The 17,140-nt window shown below is 58.0% G+C and overlaps 5 protein-coding genes across 5 annotated transcripts; 3 read left to right on the top strand and 2 right to left on the bottom strand.

The window, feature by feature from the left end:
• Nucleotides 1-797: 797 nt before the first annotated feature.
• Nucleotides 798-2,486, bottom strand: PLICBS_003970 (uncharacterized protein; the record flags this gene model as incomplete). The annotated part of the gene is made up of 1 exon (XM_018326819.2): nucleotides 798-2,486. The coding sequence occupies one exon, from the start codon at nucleotides 2,484-2,486 to the stop codon at nucleotides 798-800; it is 1,689 nt and encodes a 562-aa protein (XP_018175139.2).
• Nucleotides 2,487-6,543: 4,057 nt separating this feature from the next.
• On the top strand, nucleotides 6,544-8,435 carry PLICBS_003969 (uncharacterized protein; the record flags this gene model as incomplete). Its single annotated transcript, XM_018326820.2, has 5 exons — nucleotides 6,544-7,044; nucleotides 7,101-7,268; nucleotides 7,318-7,403; nucleotides 7,454-7,537; nucleotides 7,586-8,435. 5 exons carry the CDS (start codon nucleotides 6,544-6,546, stop codon nucleotides 8,433-8,435), a joined length of 1,689 nt encoding a protein of 562 aa, XP_018175140.2.
• A 988-nt stretch (nucleotides 8,436-9,423) lies between these two features.
• On the top strand, nucleotides 9,424-9,692 carry PLICBS_003968 (uncharacterized protein; the record flags this gene model as incomplete). The annotated part of the gene is made up of 2 exons (XM_065600356.1): nucleotides 9,424-9,483; nucleotides 9,552-9,692. The coding sequence occupies 2 exons, from the start codon at nucleotides 9,424-9,426 to the stop codon at nucleotides 9,690-9,692; spliced, it is 201 nt and encodes a 66-aa protein (XP_065456428.1).
• Nucleotides 9,693-10,873: 1,181 nt separating this feature from the next.
• PLICBS_003967 (uncharacterized protein) lies at nucleotides 10,874-13,462 on the top strand (the record flags this gene model as incomplete). The annotated part of the gene is made up of 3 exons (XM_065600355.1): nucleotides 10,874-11,113; nucleotides 11,137-12,859; nucleotides 12,963-13,462. The coding sequence occupies 3 exons, from the start codon at nucleotides 10,874-10,876 to the stop codon at nucleotides 13,460-13,462; spliced, it is 2,463 nt and encodes an 820-aa protein (XP_065456427.1).
• A 217-nt stretch (nucleotides 13,463-13,679) lies between these two features.
• Nucleotides 13,680-16,092, bottom strand: PLICBS_003966 (uncharacterized protein; the record flags this gene model as incomplete). The annotated part of the gene is made up of 7 exons (XM_018326822.2): nucleotides 13,680-14,351; nucleotides 14,406-14,608; nucleotides 14,684-14,794; nucleotides 14,881-15,267; nucleotides 15,353-15,741; nucleotides 15,826-15,908; nucleotides 15,970-16,092. 7 exons carry the CDS (start codon nucleotides 16,090-16,092, stop codon nucleotides 13,680-13,682), a joined length of 1,968 nt encoding a protein of 655 aa, XP_018175142.1.
• Between the last annotated feature and the right edge of the window lie 1,048 nt (nucleotides 16,093-17,140).

Below are 17,140 nucleotides of genomic sequence, written 5' to 3'. Positions count from 1 at the left end.
AAAGTACAAGGGCTCAGGTCATCAGAGGTAGAGCTTAGCTTCTATACGACACAATTCTTTCCATTAACCTGGCCTGAGGGCGGCTTTCGTGTGTTTGCGTAGGATGAGTGTGCGCTGTACCCAAATTGGGTTGTACCGCCGCGCCTGCTACGCCGGCAGTTGAGGTTGACCGCGACCAGACCACCTTCGGTCATGCACGTGATCCTCACTGGTTTTCAGCATCAGGATCTCTCGAATGGCGGCGCTGGGTTAGGCTTGCTAGTACGATCATATGGAAGGCATTGTGGCATTTTGTATCGTGACATTTTGTTGAACAGTTGAGCAAAACCATATTCCTGGTGGTAAGCCGTGACCATGAGGCATCAATCGGTTGTCCGTCGACGCGCCCATCTCACTCGGAAAGGGGCATGCAGGCTCTATGTATCCCTCAGTAATTGAGAGAGAATACGGCATCGTACCAAAGTTGCTGCCAATGGCCAGTTTTGTGCAGACTTAGTCCTGGTGGTCGGACGGATGCCATGCCTTGGGTCCTAGGGGAGCCCTGAGGCTGACTCCAAATGAAGTGAACCAACTTCCCACCACTCGTCCGAGGCCGACTACATATATTCACAACGCCATAGAACTCTTGTGAAATGAGGCAATACACTGCATCCATTGAGGGGATGGGAAGACTGGTGGCGATTTTGAACATCAGGCCTTCCGAAGTTTACTAGGGACAATTATTTACACGCATGCTATAGGGTAGGACTCGCCCGATCACATCACTCGAATCGCACGACAAGTTTTGCCTGTAGGGTCTATGCCTTGGACACTTCGTCGGCGATTCCTCTTCCTGCCGCACGCCCTGAAAAGATGCAACCTCCCAAGAACGTTCCCTCCAGGGAGTTGTACCCGTGGACACCTCCGCCGCCAAAGCCAGCCGCCTCGCCCGCGGCATACAGACCCGGGAAGGGCGTGCCGTCCGCGCGCATAACGTTGCTGCTGAGATTCGTCTCGATGCCACCCAGCGACTTGCGCGTCAGCAGGTTCATGCGCACGGCGATGAGCGGCCCGTTGCCCTTGTCGAGGAGGCGATGGGGCTTGGCGACGCGGCTGAGCTTGTCGGGCCAGTACGACCGCGCGTTGTTGATGAGCATGGCCTGAGCATCCTTGGAGTAAGTGTTGTTCATCTGCGCGTCGCGCGCCTCGACCACGTCCCGGATCTGGGCCAGCTCGAGGGCTGGGCCTTTGCGCTCGGCGGCGAGCTTGTTCATGCCCTCGACCAGCTCCTCCAGCGTGTCGCGGACGACAAAGTCTTTGCCGTGCTTCTGGAAATTCTGGACGGGAACGGTGCCCTTGGAGCCGAAGATCCGTGTCAGGAGCAGCCAGATGCTCTTGCCAGTGATGTCGGGGTTCTGCTCGGAGCCGGAGAGGGCGAACTCGCGCGCGATTATGGCCTGGTCGAGGATGAACCACGTGTAGTCGTATCCGGTGCTGCAGATGTACTTGAGCGTGCCGCGCGTGTCAGTGCCCGGGAACAGGAATGGAGGCAGGCGCTTGCCAGTGGCATCGAGCCACAGCGACGAGGGCGCGGGCAGGACTCGAATACCGTGGCCGGGCCAGATGGGATTCCAGTTCTGGAGGCCCTCAGTGTAGTGCCACATGCGGTCGCGATTGATGACGTGCGCGCCCGCCGTCTCCGCGATGCCAATCATGCGGCCGTCAACGTGTGCAGGAACACCGATAACAAAGTGCTCAGGCACCTTCGGGCCCAGCTTATCGACCGGCCAGGCAGCCTTGACGGCCTCCACGTTGCCGCCGATGCCGCCCGACGAGACGAGCACGGCGGCGCCGCGCAGCTCAAAGCGATCGACCTCGACGCGGGACGACTTTACGCCTCGTGCTGAATCGTCCGGCTCGAGGATGCGGCCCCTAACGCCGACGGCGCGGCCCGACGACTCATCGATGATGACCTCGTCCACGACATGCCGCCACTGGAACTGCACGAGGCCCTTCTCAGCCGCCTTCTTGACCGGCTCGGCGAAGACCCGGACGACCTCCGGTCCGGTGCCCCAAGTCAGGTGGAATCTCGGCACCGAGTTGCCATGGCCGGTGGCGGTGCCGTCGCCGCGCTCAGCCCAGCCGACGTTGGCCATGAAGCCCATGCCGCGCGCCTTGACATAGCTCTCCATCTCGTCCGTCGCAAAGTCGACAAAGGCGCGCGCCCAGCGGCGCGGCCAGACATCCTCGTCGTCGCGGTCAAAAGCGGCCGAGCCCTGCCAGTCGCGCCAGGCCTGCTCGCGCGAGTCCTTGATGCCCATGCGCCGCTGCTCGGCCGAGTCGACGCAGAAAATGCCCCCGAGCGACCAAAAGGCCTGCCCGCCCAGGTTGTTCTCGTTCTCCTGATCGACGAAGATGACCGGCACGTTTCTCTCCTGCAGCTCGAACGCGGCGACGAGCCCGGCGAGGCCGGCGCCCACGATGATGACGGGCTCTTTTGATGTCATGGCGATGGCGGCCTGTGCGATCGCTACGCTCGTGAATACTGCTAGGCCTTGGCGCGTGCAAGTCTCCGCCTTGGTTCGACGTCGGTATTGATGCCGGCTCAAAGGCACTGTGGGGGGATGGGGTGAAGGCGCGATCGATGGGTTAGGGGGAGTTGCGCAAGATGCAGAGCCCTGCGTTATAGGAGCCGTTATTAAGAGATGGGCTCATGTGCTACGTTGAAACGCCAAAGCCCGTCGGCCATTTCGCTGCTCAATCCCGCCGTAGTCGTAGTTGCCGTTCTAGGATGGTCATCCTGGCAGGCCCTGTGACAGCGCAGTTGCTGGGGATGCAACTGCAGAGTGCAGGCAGGTCAGGTCAGGTCAGTCTCCACGAGCCGAGGTAAAAGTTAAAAGCCCGACGCGGGGGTTCCTTCTCGTTTAGCATGACAACCTGCGCCATATTGTCCAAGCACTCTCTAAATATGACAGGAAACCGCAACCGGCCATCGTTAACGAAGCATCAAGAGAGGCCTGTCAACGACGTGAGGTGCATCTATCGTGAGATCAGCGCGTAATTCGGCTTGAGACGCATCTTGCCTGTTATCGGCCGAGATTGGCTGGCTCGCAGCTCGTTACTTGGTGCACCACCCCCGGAAACCGCCACTGGCACCGTGACAGCTCCACCAAGCCGATGGCACATGGTTCTCAGTGGGACCACCTGATGGCTTTGCGGGGAGGGAGCGGGGATCAGGCGCCGTCGTCATGGAGCCGGGAGAGCCTGCCAACTGCAAGGTCCATCGACGGGTAGGCAGCGTGTCAACTGTGGCAACGAGCTCCAGGCGGCATGGGTCTGTGATGTGTGCCGCTGTGCTGAAGTCACCACGCACGGTACCAGCACTGCGTGGTGATCGCTACTGGGCCGCACGGGCAGATGGCCCAACAGCAACCACGGCATATCGTACTCGACACCAAGGAGCTGGCGACGACGCTCCAACGTGTGATGCGAAGTTGAACTTGCTCTCACGCGCCACATTGCCGGCTTACCACTCAATCAAAGACACCGCTGTGCAACGCTGGTCCCATCCGATTGGGTCGCCTTCCAGTCAGCGTGAGACACAGAACAATGGGCGAAGGGCAACCCCTGGGACACCGAGAGACAGGTTGATCTCCCGACTCTTGCCTTTCATGTTGGCCACCGTCATTTAAATCTACTCGACCCCGACAGGCTTCTTCCGACTCCAAAATTATCGGCGCTCGGGTCCCTGTCTCGGCGCTCCGGCTTGCCGGTCACGGGCGGCGCCGATTCCGTGATGCATCGGCCTGGCAGAGATCCTTGGGATAAGACATGAGAGGTGACCGATCCGCAGCTTCGGCTCAGAGCCAACGCTGCGTGACCCCATCGCGACCCAAGGCCGGGACGATGCAGCCAAGAGACGAACCAGCGGAAGGGGGACCTGCGCCATGTCATGCCACGCTCGAAGGATTGCCGCGCATTGCCGCCCGCAGCCTGTAATGCCATGTTGGTCGGCCGTACGAGCTGTGTAAGGAGCCTGTGACCGACCGGCGTCGATGCTGCGCAGCTCCCGACGCCGGGCGCCCGAAGATCACCACGACGGCCTCATCGCAGCAGCGGGGGCACATCAACCTCTTGTGTGCAACAGTCGCATCGCACAGTCCCAGAGCGATCTGCCGTCGCAAAATTCCATCCAGGCGGGCAAGACAGTTGACGTCTTGCAGGTCAGGGGGCGGCCACTCCTCTGGCGCTGTTGATCACCGCGCCATGTGGGCGGCATGCGCCGCAGCTCTCTCTGACCAGGGGTCGGCGTTTGGAACCAAAGGAACCGGACCGCGTGGGCCAGGATTTGGCAGCGTGGCGAATGCGTATTTGCTTGTTTGCTTTCTTGTACAAGGCCGATATATTGCCAGCGTCGTGGCTGCGTCGCTGCGCCGGAACACGATGACTTCGGGGCGCTGCGATCCTGTGTCTACGCGTTTCATGTTGTTGAGCGGCACTTGTCATCGGCCCGTACCCGACCAGACTGCCGCCCGCCCACCCGGGAGCCCGGTGCGAGGGATGGCGCCTCTCGCGAGACATGTCCCGTACGCTCCTGTGCGCCCGCCATGCTCAAGGGCCACGACGACCGGGCGAAGTCTGCGCAATCTCGTCAAGTCCGAGCGCTGTGTCAGGGGTGATGAGACCAGCGCAGCATATAAGGGCGGCAGACGCCCTGAGCTCTGGCGAGGTGCAACATCACTTGCGAAAAATATCGGACTCGACTACTCCAGGAGCGGACAGCGGTTGGCCGGTCGTTGCTTCTTCCCACGCCCCCAACGTGCGGATCTTCACGGACCCGCCACTTGCCTGTCAAAGCACTCCACACTCGTTTGGTAACAAGCTGGATGCGGATGTCAGGACTGAGGGGGAACTCTGCAGGCGAACATGTGCGAGGCACGATTGCCCGACCTCTGAGAGTGGCCTCCCGAGGCGCAAGGCTCGTTTCGCCTGATTCGTGAGCCGCGTAATCGACCGATGCTATTCTTTGACCATTGCATGCCCTCTGGTCGCTGAAAGCACAACCATCGCTGACAGGCGTAGCTTGAACGATGATGAGTATATGAAAGGTCCGGTCGAATTTCGGTTCCTGTGTGTTTGCAGTCGCCAGTACGGCCGGGAGGTGTGCTCTCTACGCTGCATACCGCTTGCGATCCAACTTAAACTGAGAGTTTTGGAGGCCTTGGCCAAAAAGAGCAATTGACAGGCTTGGGTGCCCTGGCTCTCGCTGTGTTTGACCATGGTCTGGCAACCCTTTCTGTTGTTGTGTTTGGCACACGCCATCTGGGCCCAGCCTGTGACCCAGCAGCTGGTGGAAGATAAAGATGTGAACGCGATCAACATGACTGAGCGGGAGCAGAAACAGCTTCAGTGCTGGATTCACAATGCGTCGATTCTTGGTAAAAGGGTATTCTGCCGCAGCCAATTGCTTCAAGAGAAGTCTATTGCTGACTGCCGATAGTGCATCCCCGGTACACAGAGATGCCACTACCAAACGATGCATGTTGTCGAACAAGCAGGCGTCCTTGATTACGACCTCTCGCACGTGCAGTCACGACGATGCACCACAGGGTGTGTAAGTTGTTTCTCAATCTCAAGCCGCGGATAACGCAAATTCTGAGTGTCTAGTGTGGCATGTTGGGAGTCTTGGGACGGACTCCGGGATGTAGCGTTAAAATTGAGGTTACGGGAGGGCCACCGGTCATAGATTGCTGGTAAAATGTACGTGTAACGAGGACTTGGGGACGGGAAATGCATCTGATGGGTCGAAGAGGCCAGGCCCACGCTACCTTTCGTTAGTCGTTCAAGTCTTTATCACACTATGGTTGCTGACGTGACTTGTTCCATTGCTTCGTGCAATGTACTGGCGAGAGGGGTTTCACGGTGGCCGGGCCCTAGGTCAAGCAAAGACGACTGCCCTTTGATCCAGATGCTGCCAACCAGTTCCCGAGTACTGAAGCTTGATGGGGACGGGGCGTGACGCTAATGCCAATGCCACGACACTAGGGAGAGGAGCAGCCAGACCTTGTCCTTGCTTGTGTCGACGAAGCTCCAGCCGTCACCCGCTCTCAGGCACACAGGGGCAGCGGCATCTGTTGCCACAACCACGGTTTCCCAGCCCCAAGCCTTCCCCTCCCAGCCGTTAGCCCACCTTCTCACTCCCGAAGCCGTTCCGCCGTCAACTACTGCAAGCGCCAAAAGGCTTGGGATTTTGACACCCCAACTCTAAGTGTGCTCGGACCTCGGGGGACGGTCGCTAGGCTAGTTGATTGGTTCTCTGGTACTACAACCACCAACGGCACTGATCGCCACCCGAGACGAAAAGCAAGAAATGAAAAGAAAGAGCCGCCGTGAAACGTGCAATCTCTGGGTCCCCTCTCTCTCTAGTACCATGCGCAGTCGTTGTTGGCAGCCAGCTGGTCAAGGTGGATAAAAGACCCTCGTGTTCCCTCGCTCACAATGGCCCTGGCCTGCGAAAGAAAAGGTGGAATGAAGCCAAGGCATTGACAGCTTGTCACCGTCAACATGGACGCGGCGCCCGTCTCCTTGTACACGCTCCCTACCAGCCCGGCCGCTTGGGACCGGATTGGCATCTTCTTCATCTGCTATGCCTGCATATGGACGACGCTCGTCTTCTCGGGCATGGCCTTTTGCTGGTTCAACCGCCACCATCCTGTTCTCAAGATTCGCGGTCTGCCGCTGTCGTTCACTGCCATTACATTCCTTCATGCGTACTGGATTCTTGCGCAGATCACGTATCCCATTGGCAGGACGATCCCAACTATTCTCGCGTACGACATCCAGTACTTCTTCATGGGCATATGGTTCCCGCTGGGGATTGCCCTCTTCCATGCTTCCAACACACGTTTCCTTCACATCGCCAAGCTGCAGAAGCAGTTCACGCACCCTGAGCTCAGGTTTCGAGCGGGTTGCGATGGCGCCAAGTCGTCATGGCTTTGCCGTCTGAGAAATATGCGCTACACGAGGAGGGTCATGATACTCATCGGCTTCGGCATGGTCTTACAGGTATGCTTGGGAGTAGCTTTAGCTCTGAAGTACCAAACTAACATGGACGATGATAGGTTCTCCTCACCGTCGGCATGTGGCTGGCTTGCAAAAAGTACCACCCTACGTATGGCATTCCAGGCACCGAGCTGAAAGGCGCCACGATCCCTGAGCAACTCGAAGACCTCGGCCGTGGGTGGGAGTGGTGGCCTTCGGTCCTGTGGCAGGTCATCTGGACGTGGATCGTACGTACCTCGAGAAAATGTCGATCTTGATCACAACTGACGCCTACAGGTGGCACCTATCCTTATCTGGAGGGCATGGAATATTCGTGACACCATGGGATGGCGGACGCAAACCATCGGCTGCTGCCTCTCAAAGTATGCCACCGCATCGTTCTCATTCACTTCAGCATTACTGACAATGATAGCCTTCATGCGACGCCCATGTTCCTCATCGCATCCTACGTGCCTGCATTCAGAAAGGTCAACCCATATTTTACGCCCAGCCAATGGTGAGTCTGACAAAAGTCCTTCGCCGCGAGCGGCTACTGACAAGACAGGATTCACCTGTCAATCTTCATGTTTGAGATCTTCACCGTCTTTGTACCGGTCTTCCAAGTCATCCGACTCCGTATCCTCAGTAAAAAAGCCAAGGACACAAACAGCAGATGGGAAACCGGATCGCAGACCACCACCCTGCGCTCTTCCACCTCAGCAGAGTGGCAGAAGACGTCATCCGTCAGCCTGGTTGAAAAGGGCCAGTCCCTTGACTATCTCGACGAGAAGCTTGGGGATCGCTTGCTGACCATGGCCGCGCTGGACCACGTCCTGAGCGAGAACCCGGGACCCCTGCAGGAGTTCTCTGCGCTGTGCGACTTTTCCGGAGAAAACATTGCCTTCCTGACGACGCTGGCCGTTTGGCAAGCATCTCACACAAACGCCTTTGATCAAGAAAGCCGGCTCGAGTCATACAACCGAGCACTGGAAATTTATATCGACTTTGTCAGCCCTCGGGACGCCGAGTTTCCCCTCAACTTGTCCTCTGCAGACCTAAAGCCCCTTCAAGATGTTTTTGAGAAGGCGGCGAGAATTGTCTGTGGCGAAGGACGAAACGACTCGGCGACGCCTTTCGATATGGACCCAGCGCCTACGAGCAGGGCGCTCAGCAGCCTGGTGAGCTACACAGGCGAGGTCCCCCAAGGATTTCACGTCGGTATATTCGACGCCGTTCAGTGCCACGTAAAGTACCTTGTCTTTACAAACACGTGGCCCAAGTTCGTGGAGGAGATGCAGCAGCAGCGCAGGAGGTCCAGTGACACGGGAAACAGCGACTTCACTACGTCGTCTGAGAAGACACTGGCGAGCAGGGTTTCGAGTCAGCTGTCAAGCCTTTTCCGCTCCCTCTGGTAATAATACACATATACTGGGTTTAGAGGGCCTTGTCCTGGTAACGGGCTACGCTTCTGTCGGTTCGGAAGAGCATGGATCATCCGACAAGGCACTCGGCCGAGTGCGTCAAGTCAACACGTCGGGCTACAACTGAACGCACTTCATGTTACCACTGTACAGTACCCACGGTTGACGACACAAGGTTCATAAAATCTTGAGATGAGCGATACCGCCATCACCTACCTGTATTGGCGTTGCCGAGTCTTCCATGTTGTGTTTGAGGGACCTGCTGCGCGCCGGAACCGGCCCCTGCCTTGCCAGATGTATCATGACCCAGCGCCACACAACGTCACTGAGCTGGCATCAGTCCAGGTACCTTTGCCACACACTGTTTATACGCAGCCTTCTCGATCGGGTAATTCAGCATGTAGATCAAGGGTCCAGCTGTTCGTCCGGTGGGCTCGCCACATCACGCGACAGCGGACACTCTGGCAGGCGCCGTCACCCATCGCCACATGGTGTGGCTGACGGGACTGGGAGAAAGTAGTCAATCACATCCCGAAGCGTCCGCGACCTCGAACGTTTCTCCTCGAGCCGTCGCCGGACTCATCGAGAGCCGTACATGGGCGTGTGGAGCTTCCGCCGACTGGCCTGAAGCTGTCGCTCGAACCAGGAGACACCGTCTGGCACGCACGGTAAACTCTACGCAAATACTCGTGCCGTTTACAGTCCGCAGACTGTCCGTGGCGAGCAAGATGGATGATCCCGTGTTGTCGGGCGGGGTACTCGAGCTTCTTATTCGATGGTGTTGCTCGGTGGCTGAGGAATGACGCGGGCAAGACATCATCCCACAGCTTCCGAACCTGATGACGGGGCCGGCCACTGTGAATGTGCCAGCTGAGCTATAAAGAGGATGTCGCGTGCGCTCGGTGCCGATGCCATCACGTTGTCCTAGAAAAAGCCAGAACACCGCAACAAGTTTACAAATTACACTGTCCAAATACCAACCATGAGCGGAATCACCGACGAGGCGGCCATCGAGGGCCACGATCTCATCCACAACGCCGAGGTGGAGGAAGAGAGGGCATGCTGGACCCCCGTGTCAATTGAGATCAGGCGCTGACACCGACGCTGCAGCTGCACGAGCACGAGAACGAACAGGCCAAGACCCAGAAGCCGTCAGGGGAGCTCGGTGACCAACCCAAGAAGGAGACTCACCCGCATCACAAGGAGTCGACCTTTGACAAGGTCAAGGAAGCTCTTCACCTAAAGAAATAATGGTGCGACGAAAACACGTGGGTCTGCGTCATGGTTTGGGAACGGCATTCAGGCTCACAGATTGAACACTTACTGCAGCCTGCGAAGGGTAATAATTTTAATTTCGGGCGCTTATGGAATATGGCTCGTAGCTGAGAAATGCTATCTTGTCCATGCTTGTCCTCATCAACATGCGATCGGCTCGACGCAGGGTTGGCACTTCGCAGTACCCTCACTTGTAGCAATTGCTTTGGATCATCCTGACGTGCAAAGGGCACGAGGGCAGGGAGGGCACTCCCAACACCGCCAAATACCATGCTCAGTGCGCAGCAAAGACAGACAATAGATTCGTAGCAGGTCCCGGTGCGTGTTACACGTGAATTTCCTGCTGCATGTAAGACAGTTCAAGATACTCGATATTGCCGTTTGTGGAAGGTCGACATTGACTTTGGCGTGAATACAGACGGGTGTGCAGGGAACAGGCCTCCAGAGATTGTTGTGGTAGTGCATTACTACGGACGCCAATAGGAGGCAGTGATGCCGACGGCCGCTGACCAGCTCCAGGAGCTGTGACCAACACTGAACTGAACTGCCAGGGAATACCCTCTATTGCCCTTTATTGCAAAGATATTGCACCCGTAGAGAAGCGTGAGCCATTGCAAAGAGATGTAGCGATTGTGAATCCGGTTACAATCGCAAGACCAATGATTGTGCTCACCTTGTGTCTACGTCTGATCGCTGAAGCTCGTTTGCCCAAGTGCCGCAGCATTGCCGCCGATAGCTTCAACAGCTCCCCACCACACTGACTGCACGAAACGTAACACAGAATGGCACAAAAAGAGATGGTTCGCGGTATCGAAAAGCTACTTGCAGAGATCGCCATTGGATGTAACCCTTCGTGGGCGTTGGGCACAGCCAACAGACCAACAACGGTGAGTGAAACGGTCGCTGGTTTCAATCTTCAAGTCTCGGCCGTTCGTTATTAGACTTCCTACCTGCATGGAAGCAGTGCGGAGTATGCCGACGACCGGCCTTGCGTTCATCTTGCCCGGGGTTTCCAAGGCTCGATGTTGAGAGGCGTCCATCGCAGACGGCATATAAGACGCGACGCTGTCCAAGGTTCCATGTGAAATTGCTGCAATAGTTCAGGCACTGCAGCTCTTCTTACATGTTCCTACTCCAGCCATCCATGGAGCATCACTATGGCTGCAAACGAGAAGCCCCAGTTTATGCACGACGGCTCTCCCGCAGTTGAGATAAAGGGAGCTTGGCCCGACAATGAGAACACCGAATCAATTGCCAACGGCGAGGCGCGCTATAATATCGTCGATAAGATACGATGCATGTATTACGAGCACCTCCACGACTACATCTTCCCTGGTGACATTCTTCAGAGAGCCGCCAACCTGATCAAGCAGAACAGAAGCGATGTTGACATGGAGGTTGCCCAGGCCTCGTGTCCGAGTTTCACGAGCAGAAAGCGCACATACCCAAAAACTCTCCTTACCCAGAAGTTCGGGCGGTGGTCGATCCGACGGATGACCCATCGATGCCGGTGAATACGTTCCGTGCGTGGTTCCTAGGCAGCGTGTTCGCTATCCTCGGCACCGGTATCGATCAATTCTTCTCACTGCGGTATCCCACCATATTCATCGTGTCGTACGTGGCCCAGCTGCTATCGTATCCGTGCGGCGTCTTCATGGCCAGGGTGCTGCCTACTGGAGTCATCCCCCTCGGACCGCTCTCCTTCTCCCTCAACCCCGGCCCGTTCAACCAAAAGGAACACATGGTCATCACCATCATGTCGAATGTCGCGTACGGAGGCTATAATGGCACTGCGTACGTCACGTATATAATACAAGTGCTCAAGCTCGACATGTTCTTCGGCAACAGAAAGCTCGCCGACAGCGCGGGGTGGCAGATCCTCATGGCCCTCTCGACCCAACTCATTGGCTACGGCGCTGCAGGCGTTAGTCGAAGGGTTCTGGTATATCCGGCCGAGATGATCTGGCCCCGATGCCTGGCGCAGATTGCGCTCAACAAGGCTCTGCATCATGACGATGGCTCGAGGGAGCTGTCGTCTGGATGGACGCTTTCGCGAAACCGCTTCTTCCTGTACGCCTTTGTCGGCATGTTTCTCTACTTCTGGGTGCCAAATTACCTCTTCAACGCTATGTCCATCTTCAACTGGATGACATGGATTAAGCCAGATAGTGCCACACTGGCTATCGTAACCGGCTCGATCTGCGGCATGGGCCTCAACCCAATTCCTACCTTTGACTGGAACTGGGCGACGTCTCTTCTGGACCCCATCGTCACGCCCTTCTTCTCCACCGCCAATGTCTTTGCAGGAGCATTTATCGCCGTGATTCTGGCCATCATTCCAGTTTACTGGTCGAACGCGTTCAACTCGGCCTACGTGCCCATCAACAGCAACTACGTCTTCGACAATTTCGGCCTGCCGTACAACATTTCGCGGGTCCTGAACCCAGACTTTACGCTGGATGAGACCGCGTACCAAGAGTATAGCGTGCCGTATCTGTCTGCGGCATCGTCGGTGACGTATGCGTGCAACTTTGCGCTTTACCTGGCGGCCCTAGTCCACGTCGGGCTCTATCACCATGTCGAGCTCACGCGTGCGCTCAAGAACCTCTTTCGCTCCCGCGTTCCTGTTCGAGAGGCGGATAAGGATATACACACCAGACTCATGACGAGCTACAAGGAGACGCCACATTGGTGGTACATGGTCGTCCTGGCCATCTCCTTCACGATGGCCTGCTGCGCATGCACGCTCTGGGACACGTCGATGCCCGTTTGGGGTATAGTATTCGCGCTGGTGCTGTGCTTTTGCCTTCAGGTGCCCATAGGCATTATATTGGCTATGACCAATGTCGAGGTGACACTCAACGTGATTGCCGAGTTCATTGGGGGCTTTGTTCTCAGCGGCAAGCCCATCGCCAACATGATGTTCAAGGCGTTTGGGTACATCACATGCGCGCAGAGCATCCAGTTCACCGCTGGCCTAAAGATGGCGCATTATTGCAAGATACCACCACGATTGACGTTCGCGATCCAAATCTGGGCGACGATACTGGCAGCGTTTGTGTCGATTGGCGTGAATCAGTGGCAGCTGACGCACATTGACAACGTCTGCGCCATTGACCAGCCAGACAGGTTTTCGTGTCCCGGTGAGTCCATCCCCTCTGCCTGCCTGACACGGTTAAGCCGAGCTTGTTCTGCTCTGCTGCAAAGGAGCTATCCATGGTGCTAACTCGCACAATACCATTAAAGGAGCACACTCCTACTTCACAGCTACGGTCATTATGGGCGCCATCGGCCCCAAGCGAATATTCGGCTGGGGCCAGATCTACAACTCTCTCACCTGGGGATTCCTCGTTGGAGCAATATTGCCTGTTCCCGTATTCTTCCTGCAGCGACGGTTCCCAAACAGCTGGGTGCGGTACGTCCACGTGCCTGTGCTCTTCTTCGGCCCGCTCAGCCTCTCGCCGTACAACCTCACGCATCTATGGCCGGCGTTCTGTCTATCCTGGTTCTTCAACCTGTACATTCGCAAGCGCATGCTCGGGTGGTGGGCACGGTACGCGTATGTCCTGACCAGCGCCTTTGCCTCGGCAGTCGCCGTGTCCGGCATCGTCATGTTCTTCGCGGTGCAGTTCAAATCGTCGGCGAAGCTGGACTGGTGGGGAAATCGCGTGTCGTTCGCAGGCGTCGACGGGGGCGGCAACGACGTGGCTTGCGTGCTCAAGCAGGTCCCCGAAGGAGGGTTCTAATCACTGGCAAGGTCACTCACTGCATGTAGGCGCGTAGAGTAAGATAAGAGATGTCTTCTTCTTCTTCCCGTATGCTCGGGTATCGAATGACTAGCAATATTCCATAACGCCATTTGTATGTATGTTCCAGGGTCATGTAAGCATGAATCCGCCGGCTATGCATCTATCCATGCATTGTCTGGTTGTGCTCAAAATGCACCATGCTCAGGGGGCCGCTCTACTTGAGGTATGACACGCTATAAATCTCGAACCACTCCTTCCGGCTAGTCCACTGAAGGGGAGTGGCTGACGACGCAAGGAGTGTTTGCAGCGTGGAGCCGCTTGACTGCTCGACGCTCACGTACTGATCCTTGTCGCCGACCTGAAGCGTGTACATGGCGCCGTTGGGGTTGTAGTTTACGGTAAAGGTCTGCGCTCGCGACTCGTCGCTCGTCAGGGTGCCGAGGTAGCGGGTGCCGCCGGAAATGTACTTCTTGTCCCAGGCAGACTGGATGGTGAACTGGTCGCTGGTCCCGCGGACTGCGTGGAGGATCCACCGCTGGCGGATGTCATTGTGGTGTTTGGTGGCCATGGTGACACCGGCGTAACGGTCTCGAATCGCCGTCAGCGCGTAACCCCGGCTCTCAAACGTCAGGTAGCGGCCCTCGGTAAGCTTGCCGCGGACGCGCTTGAACCCCTCCTCGACCAGGGTGGTCATGTTCTGGTTGGCATTGGATGAACCGTAGGGAATATCCGGTCGTGGGGTCCTGTGGTTCTGGAGGCACTTGGCCGGGCCGACCCATGGACCTGTAAGGGAGCCAAGGGTAAGGTTCCCGCTGTAGTGGGTGCCATCGTCGGGCAGGCTTTCCGGAGTTGGCGGCTGTGTGATGTCGGGGCACGATGTATCAGACTGCAACACCAGGTCAGCCAACTTTAAGTTGCACACTGCAGAAGATCGACATACGTGGGTAAAGTCGAAGGCGTTGACCAGGTTGGACATGTGGTCCCTGCGCCACTGGGTGAGCTCCTTGCTGTAGACACCCTTGTAGCCTTGCGCCGCGGCCCACTGCTCGACAAACATGATGTCGGACGTGTGGTCGGCACGCTCGGTGAAGACATTGCCGCCGCGAGTCCAGGGCGACACAATGGTTCGAGGCGTGCGCCAGCCTGTCATTCCGTCCGTCAGTCATTGTCCCGAAAGAGTCGCCGGGAGACTCCTTTCGGCGTCTAGATCGATCTTACCCGGGCCAACAGGCACAATGCCGTACTGGTTGTACGGGTCCATCATCCACTCGCCGGCCGCATCCCTGTCGGGCGCTTGGGGCACGACGTGGTCTGCCCACCCTCCCTGCTCTGTCGGCGGTATTAGAGCGATGTGACGATGCAGGTCGCGCGGCCGAGAAGCCAGCGACAATGTGGACGGAAGGGAGTCAACTTACCGTCGTAGCTGATGATGAGAACCGTCTCGTGGTACTTGGGGCTGCTGGTGATGGCATCAACGACCTTCTTCTGCAGCCAGGCGCCGTCGACGGGTTGGTTGGGCGCGTGCTCGGCGAGTTCCTGGGGGCCCACGATCCAGCTGACCTGGGGCAACGTGCCATCGGCGGCGGCCTTGTAGAAGGCATCGAGGCCCGGGTACGAGTTACCCTTGGTGCGCAGGGCGGAGCCGTTCTTGGCGAGCTGGTACTGCTCGAAGTACGCGAGCATGTTGTCCTCGAAGTTGTCAAGGTCCTGCCAGACCTGCCACGAGATGCCGGCGTCTTCGAGGTACTCGGGGAACGTCTTCCAGACGAAGGGGAAGCAGTTGAGGCGCGGGGCCTCGCAGCCTGTGGCCATGGCTTGTAAGTAACGGAACAACCACGCATGAATGCTTGAGATAGCATCAAGAGCCAAGCGTCCATTGCGACTTACCGGGCGTTGCCGAGTTGTCAATGATGATGCCGCCAGAGCCGTCTGGGTTCGAGGGCGAGCCGGGAATGTTGATGGAGCCGCTCATCCACATGATGCGGTTCGGATCCGTGGCCGCGAGGACGCTCTGCGTGGCCATGTCGGCGAGGGTCCAGCCCTCGGCGATGTCCCACTGCGTCGGGACGTCCTCGCGCTTGAAGTAGCCCAAGCTCCAGGCGCCGTCGGCGCGGACCCAGTTGTTGCCGAGGCCGCTGTTGTAGGCCGAGTGCATGGCTCCCCAGCCGTTGTCGCCGGCGGCCATGCACTGCGTGGCCTGCTTCCACTCGCCGCCCAGGTAGTTGATGTGCCATGGCTTCAGGATGTCGACGCCGTTCTTGGCCTCGGGGATGGGCCTGTAAGTGAGCGCAAAGCGTGAGCCAGGTGCTGCGAACATGGAAAGAGGACTGGCTGATGGGCCCAGTCGTGGTCTCACTCACTGCTCGAAGACGGTGCGGCCATCGTTGTTGACCTGGACATTGGGGTCACCGAACCCTCGCACGCCGGCCATGGTGCCAAAGTACTGCGAGAAGAGGTCAGTCTTGACTGCTGATCTGTTGCACGGGCGACGCTTGGGGACGGACATGGTCAAAGGCGCGGTTCTCTTGCATGAACAGGACGATATGCTTAATGTCCTTGAGCGAGCCGGCGGCGGCGGCCAGAGGCGCGAGGGCCGCCGTAGCCCAAGCGAGGCGGTTCGACCGCATCCTGACTGCTGGCTGCTGGCGAGTTGCGCGATGATGTGAAAGCCGCGTCTCGGAGTTTCAAGTCGGTCAAGTCGTGGCGGCGGCGGGTGCCAAAGATCCACGAGGTGACGAAGGGGGGGAAGTCGTGTCGATCAATCAGGCATCTCGCATTTCACATCTCTCTCTCTCTCTCTTCAGGACGAACCGCTGCCGGGATATATAAACGGGCCAAGACTGAAGCCAAGACTGGACTTGGGGGACCGGGGGGGAGAAGCAGGGGAATGATCAATTCTTTCTGGCGCACCGACCTGGTGTTGGGTGTGTGCACCGGCAGCAGCAAAGGTTATTCACGCGCGCGCGCCCGGCGATGTGAGGAGGGTTGCAGCAGCCTTGCATATTATACACCAGCACTAACAAGCTGCAGAGATGCCACGAGGGGAGCCTCCGAGGCGGGCATTGGGTGGCGGCGGCACAAGCGCGTGCAAGCGTGTGGCCGCGTGCCTCCGCGACAGGGTCCGTCCGTCGACTGACTTTGGGCGGTTCTGGACTGGATGGAGGTTAGCTAACTTGTTGCACCCCTTCTTTCTGGGCAGTCAGGCAGTCTGTTGACTCGCGAGAGGAAGGGGGAAAACCGGGGCCGAGCTCATGCGAGTTACGCGCAGATCCAGATCCAGGGAGGAAGGCCGCCGGCACGACTCAAGCCGTGGCGTGCTGGGGCTTGCGTCCTGAGTCCGTCCTGACAATCTGGGGCCGCTCCCTCCACTCCCTCCAGCCCCAGTCCCTTCCTGCGCCGCAGAATGCCCCTCCGTCTTCTCGTCCCGCCAGCCGGCTGGCCGGCCGCTAGTGACGTAGGTACGTATGCACGTACGTACACAAGCTTGACACGCAAGTCGGCGGTGTGTTCGTCTGTCTTCGCGTGCGCGCGCGAGATCGGATCAAACGGCAGGCTGCGGGCGGCAGATCCGTCCCTTGCTCGCTCGCTCGTTCGCTCGCCCCTGATCGAATGGGCCCTCGTGTCGAAGCCAACGTGCCGCGCTGCCTCGCGGGCATAGGTCAGCAACGTTGCAGA

This window comes from Purpureocillium lilacinum (genome assembly GCF_023168085.1).
Source record: "Purpureocillium lilacinum CBS 284.36 DNA, scaffold_3, whole genome shotgun sequence".
Classification (NCBI taxonomy): Eukaryota; Fungi; Ascomycota; class Sordariomycetes; order Hypocreales; family Ophiocordycipitaceae; genus Purpureocillium; species Purpureocillium lilacinum.
Note: the sequence above shows the minus strand (reverse complement) of the source record. Positions and strands in the feature narration are given on the sequence as shown.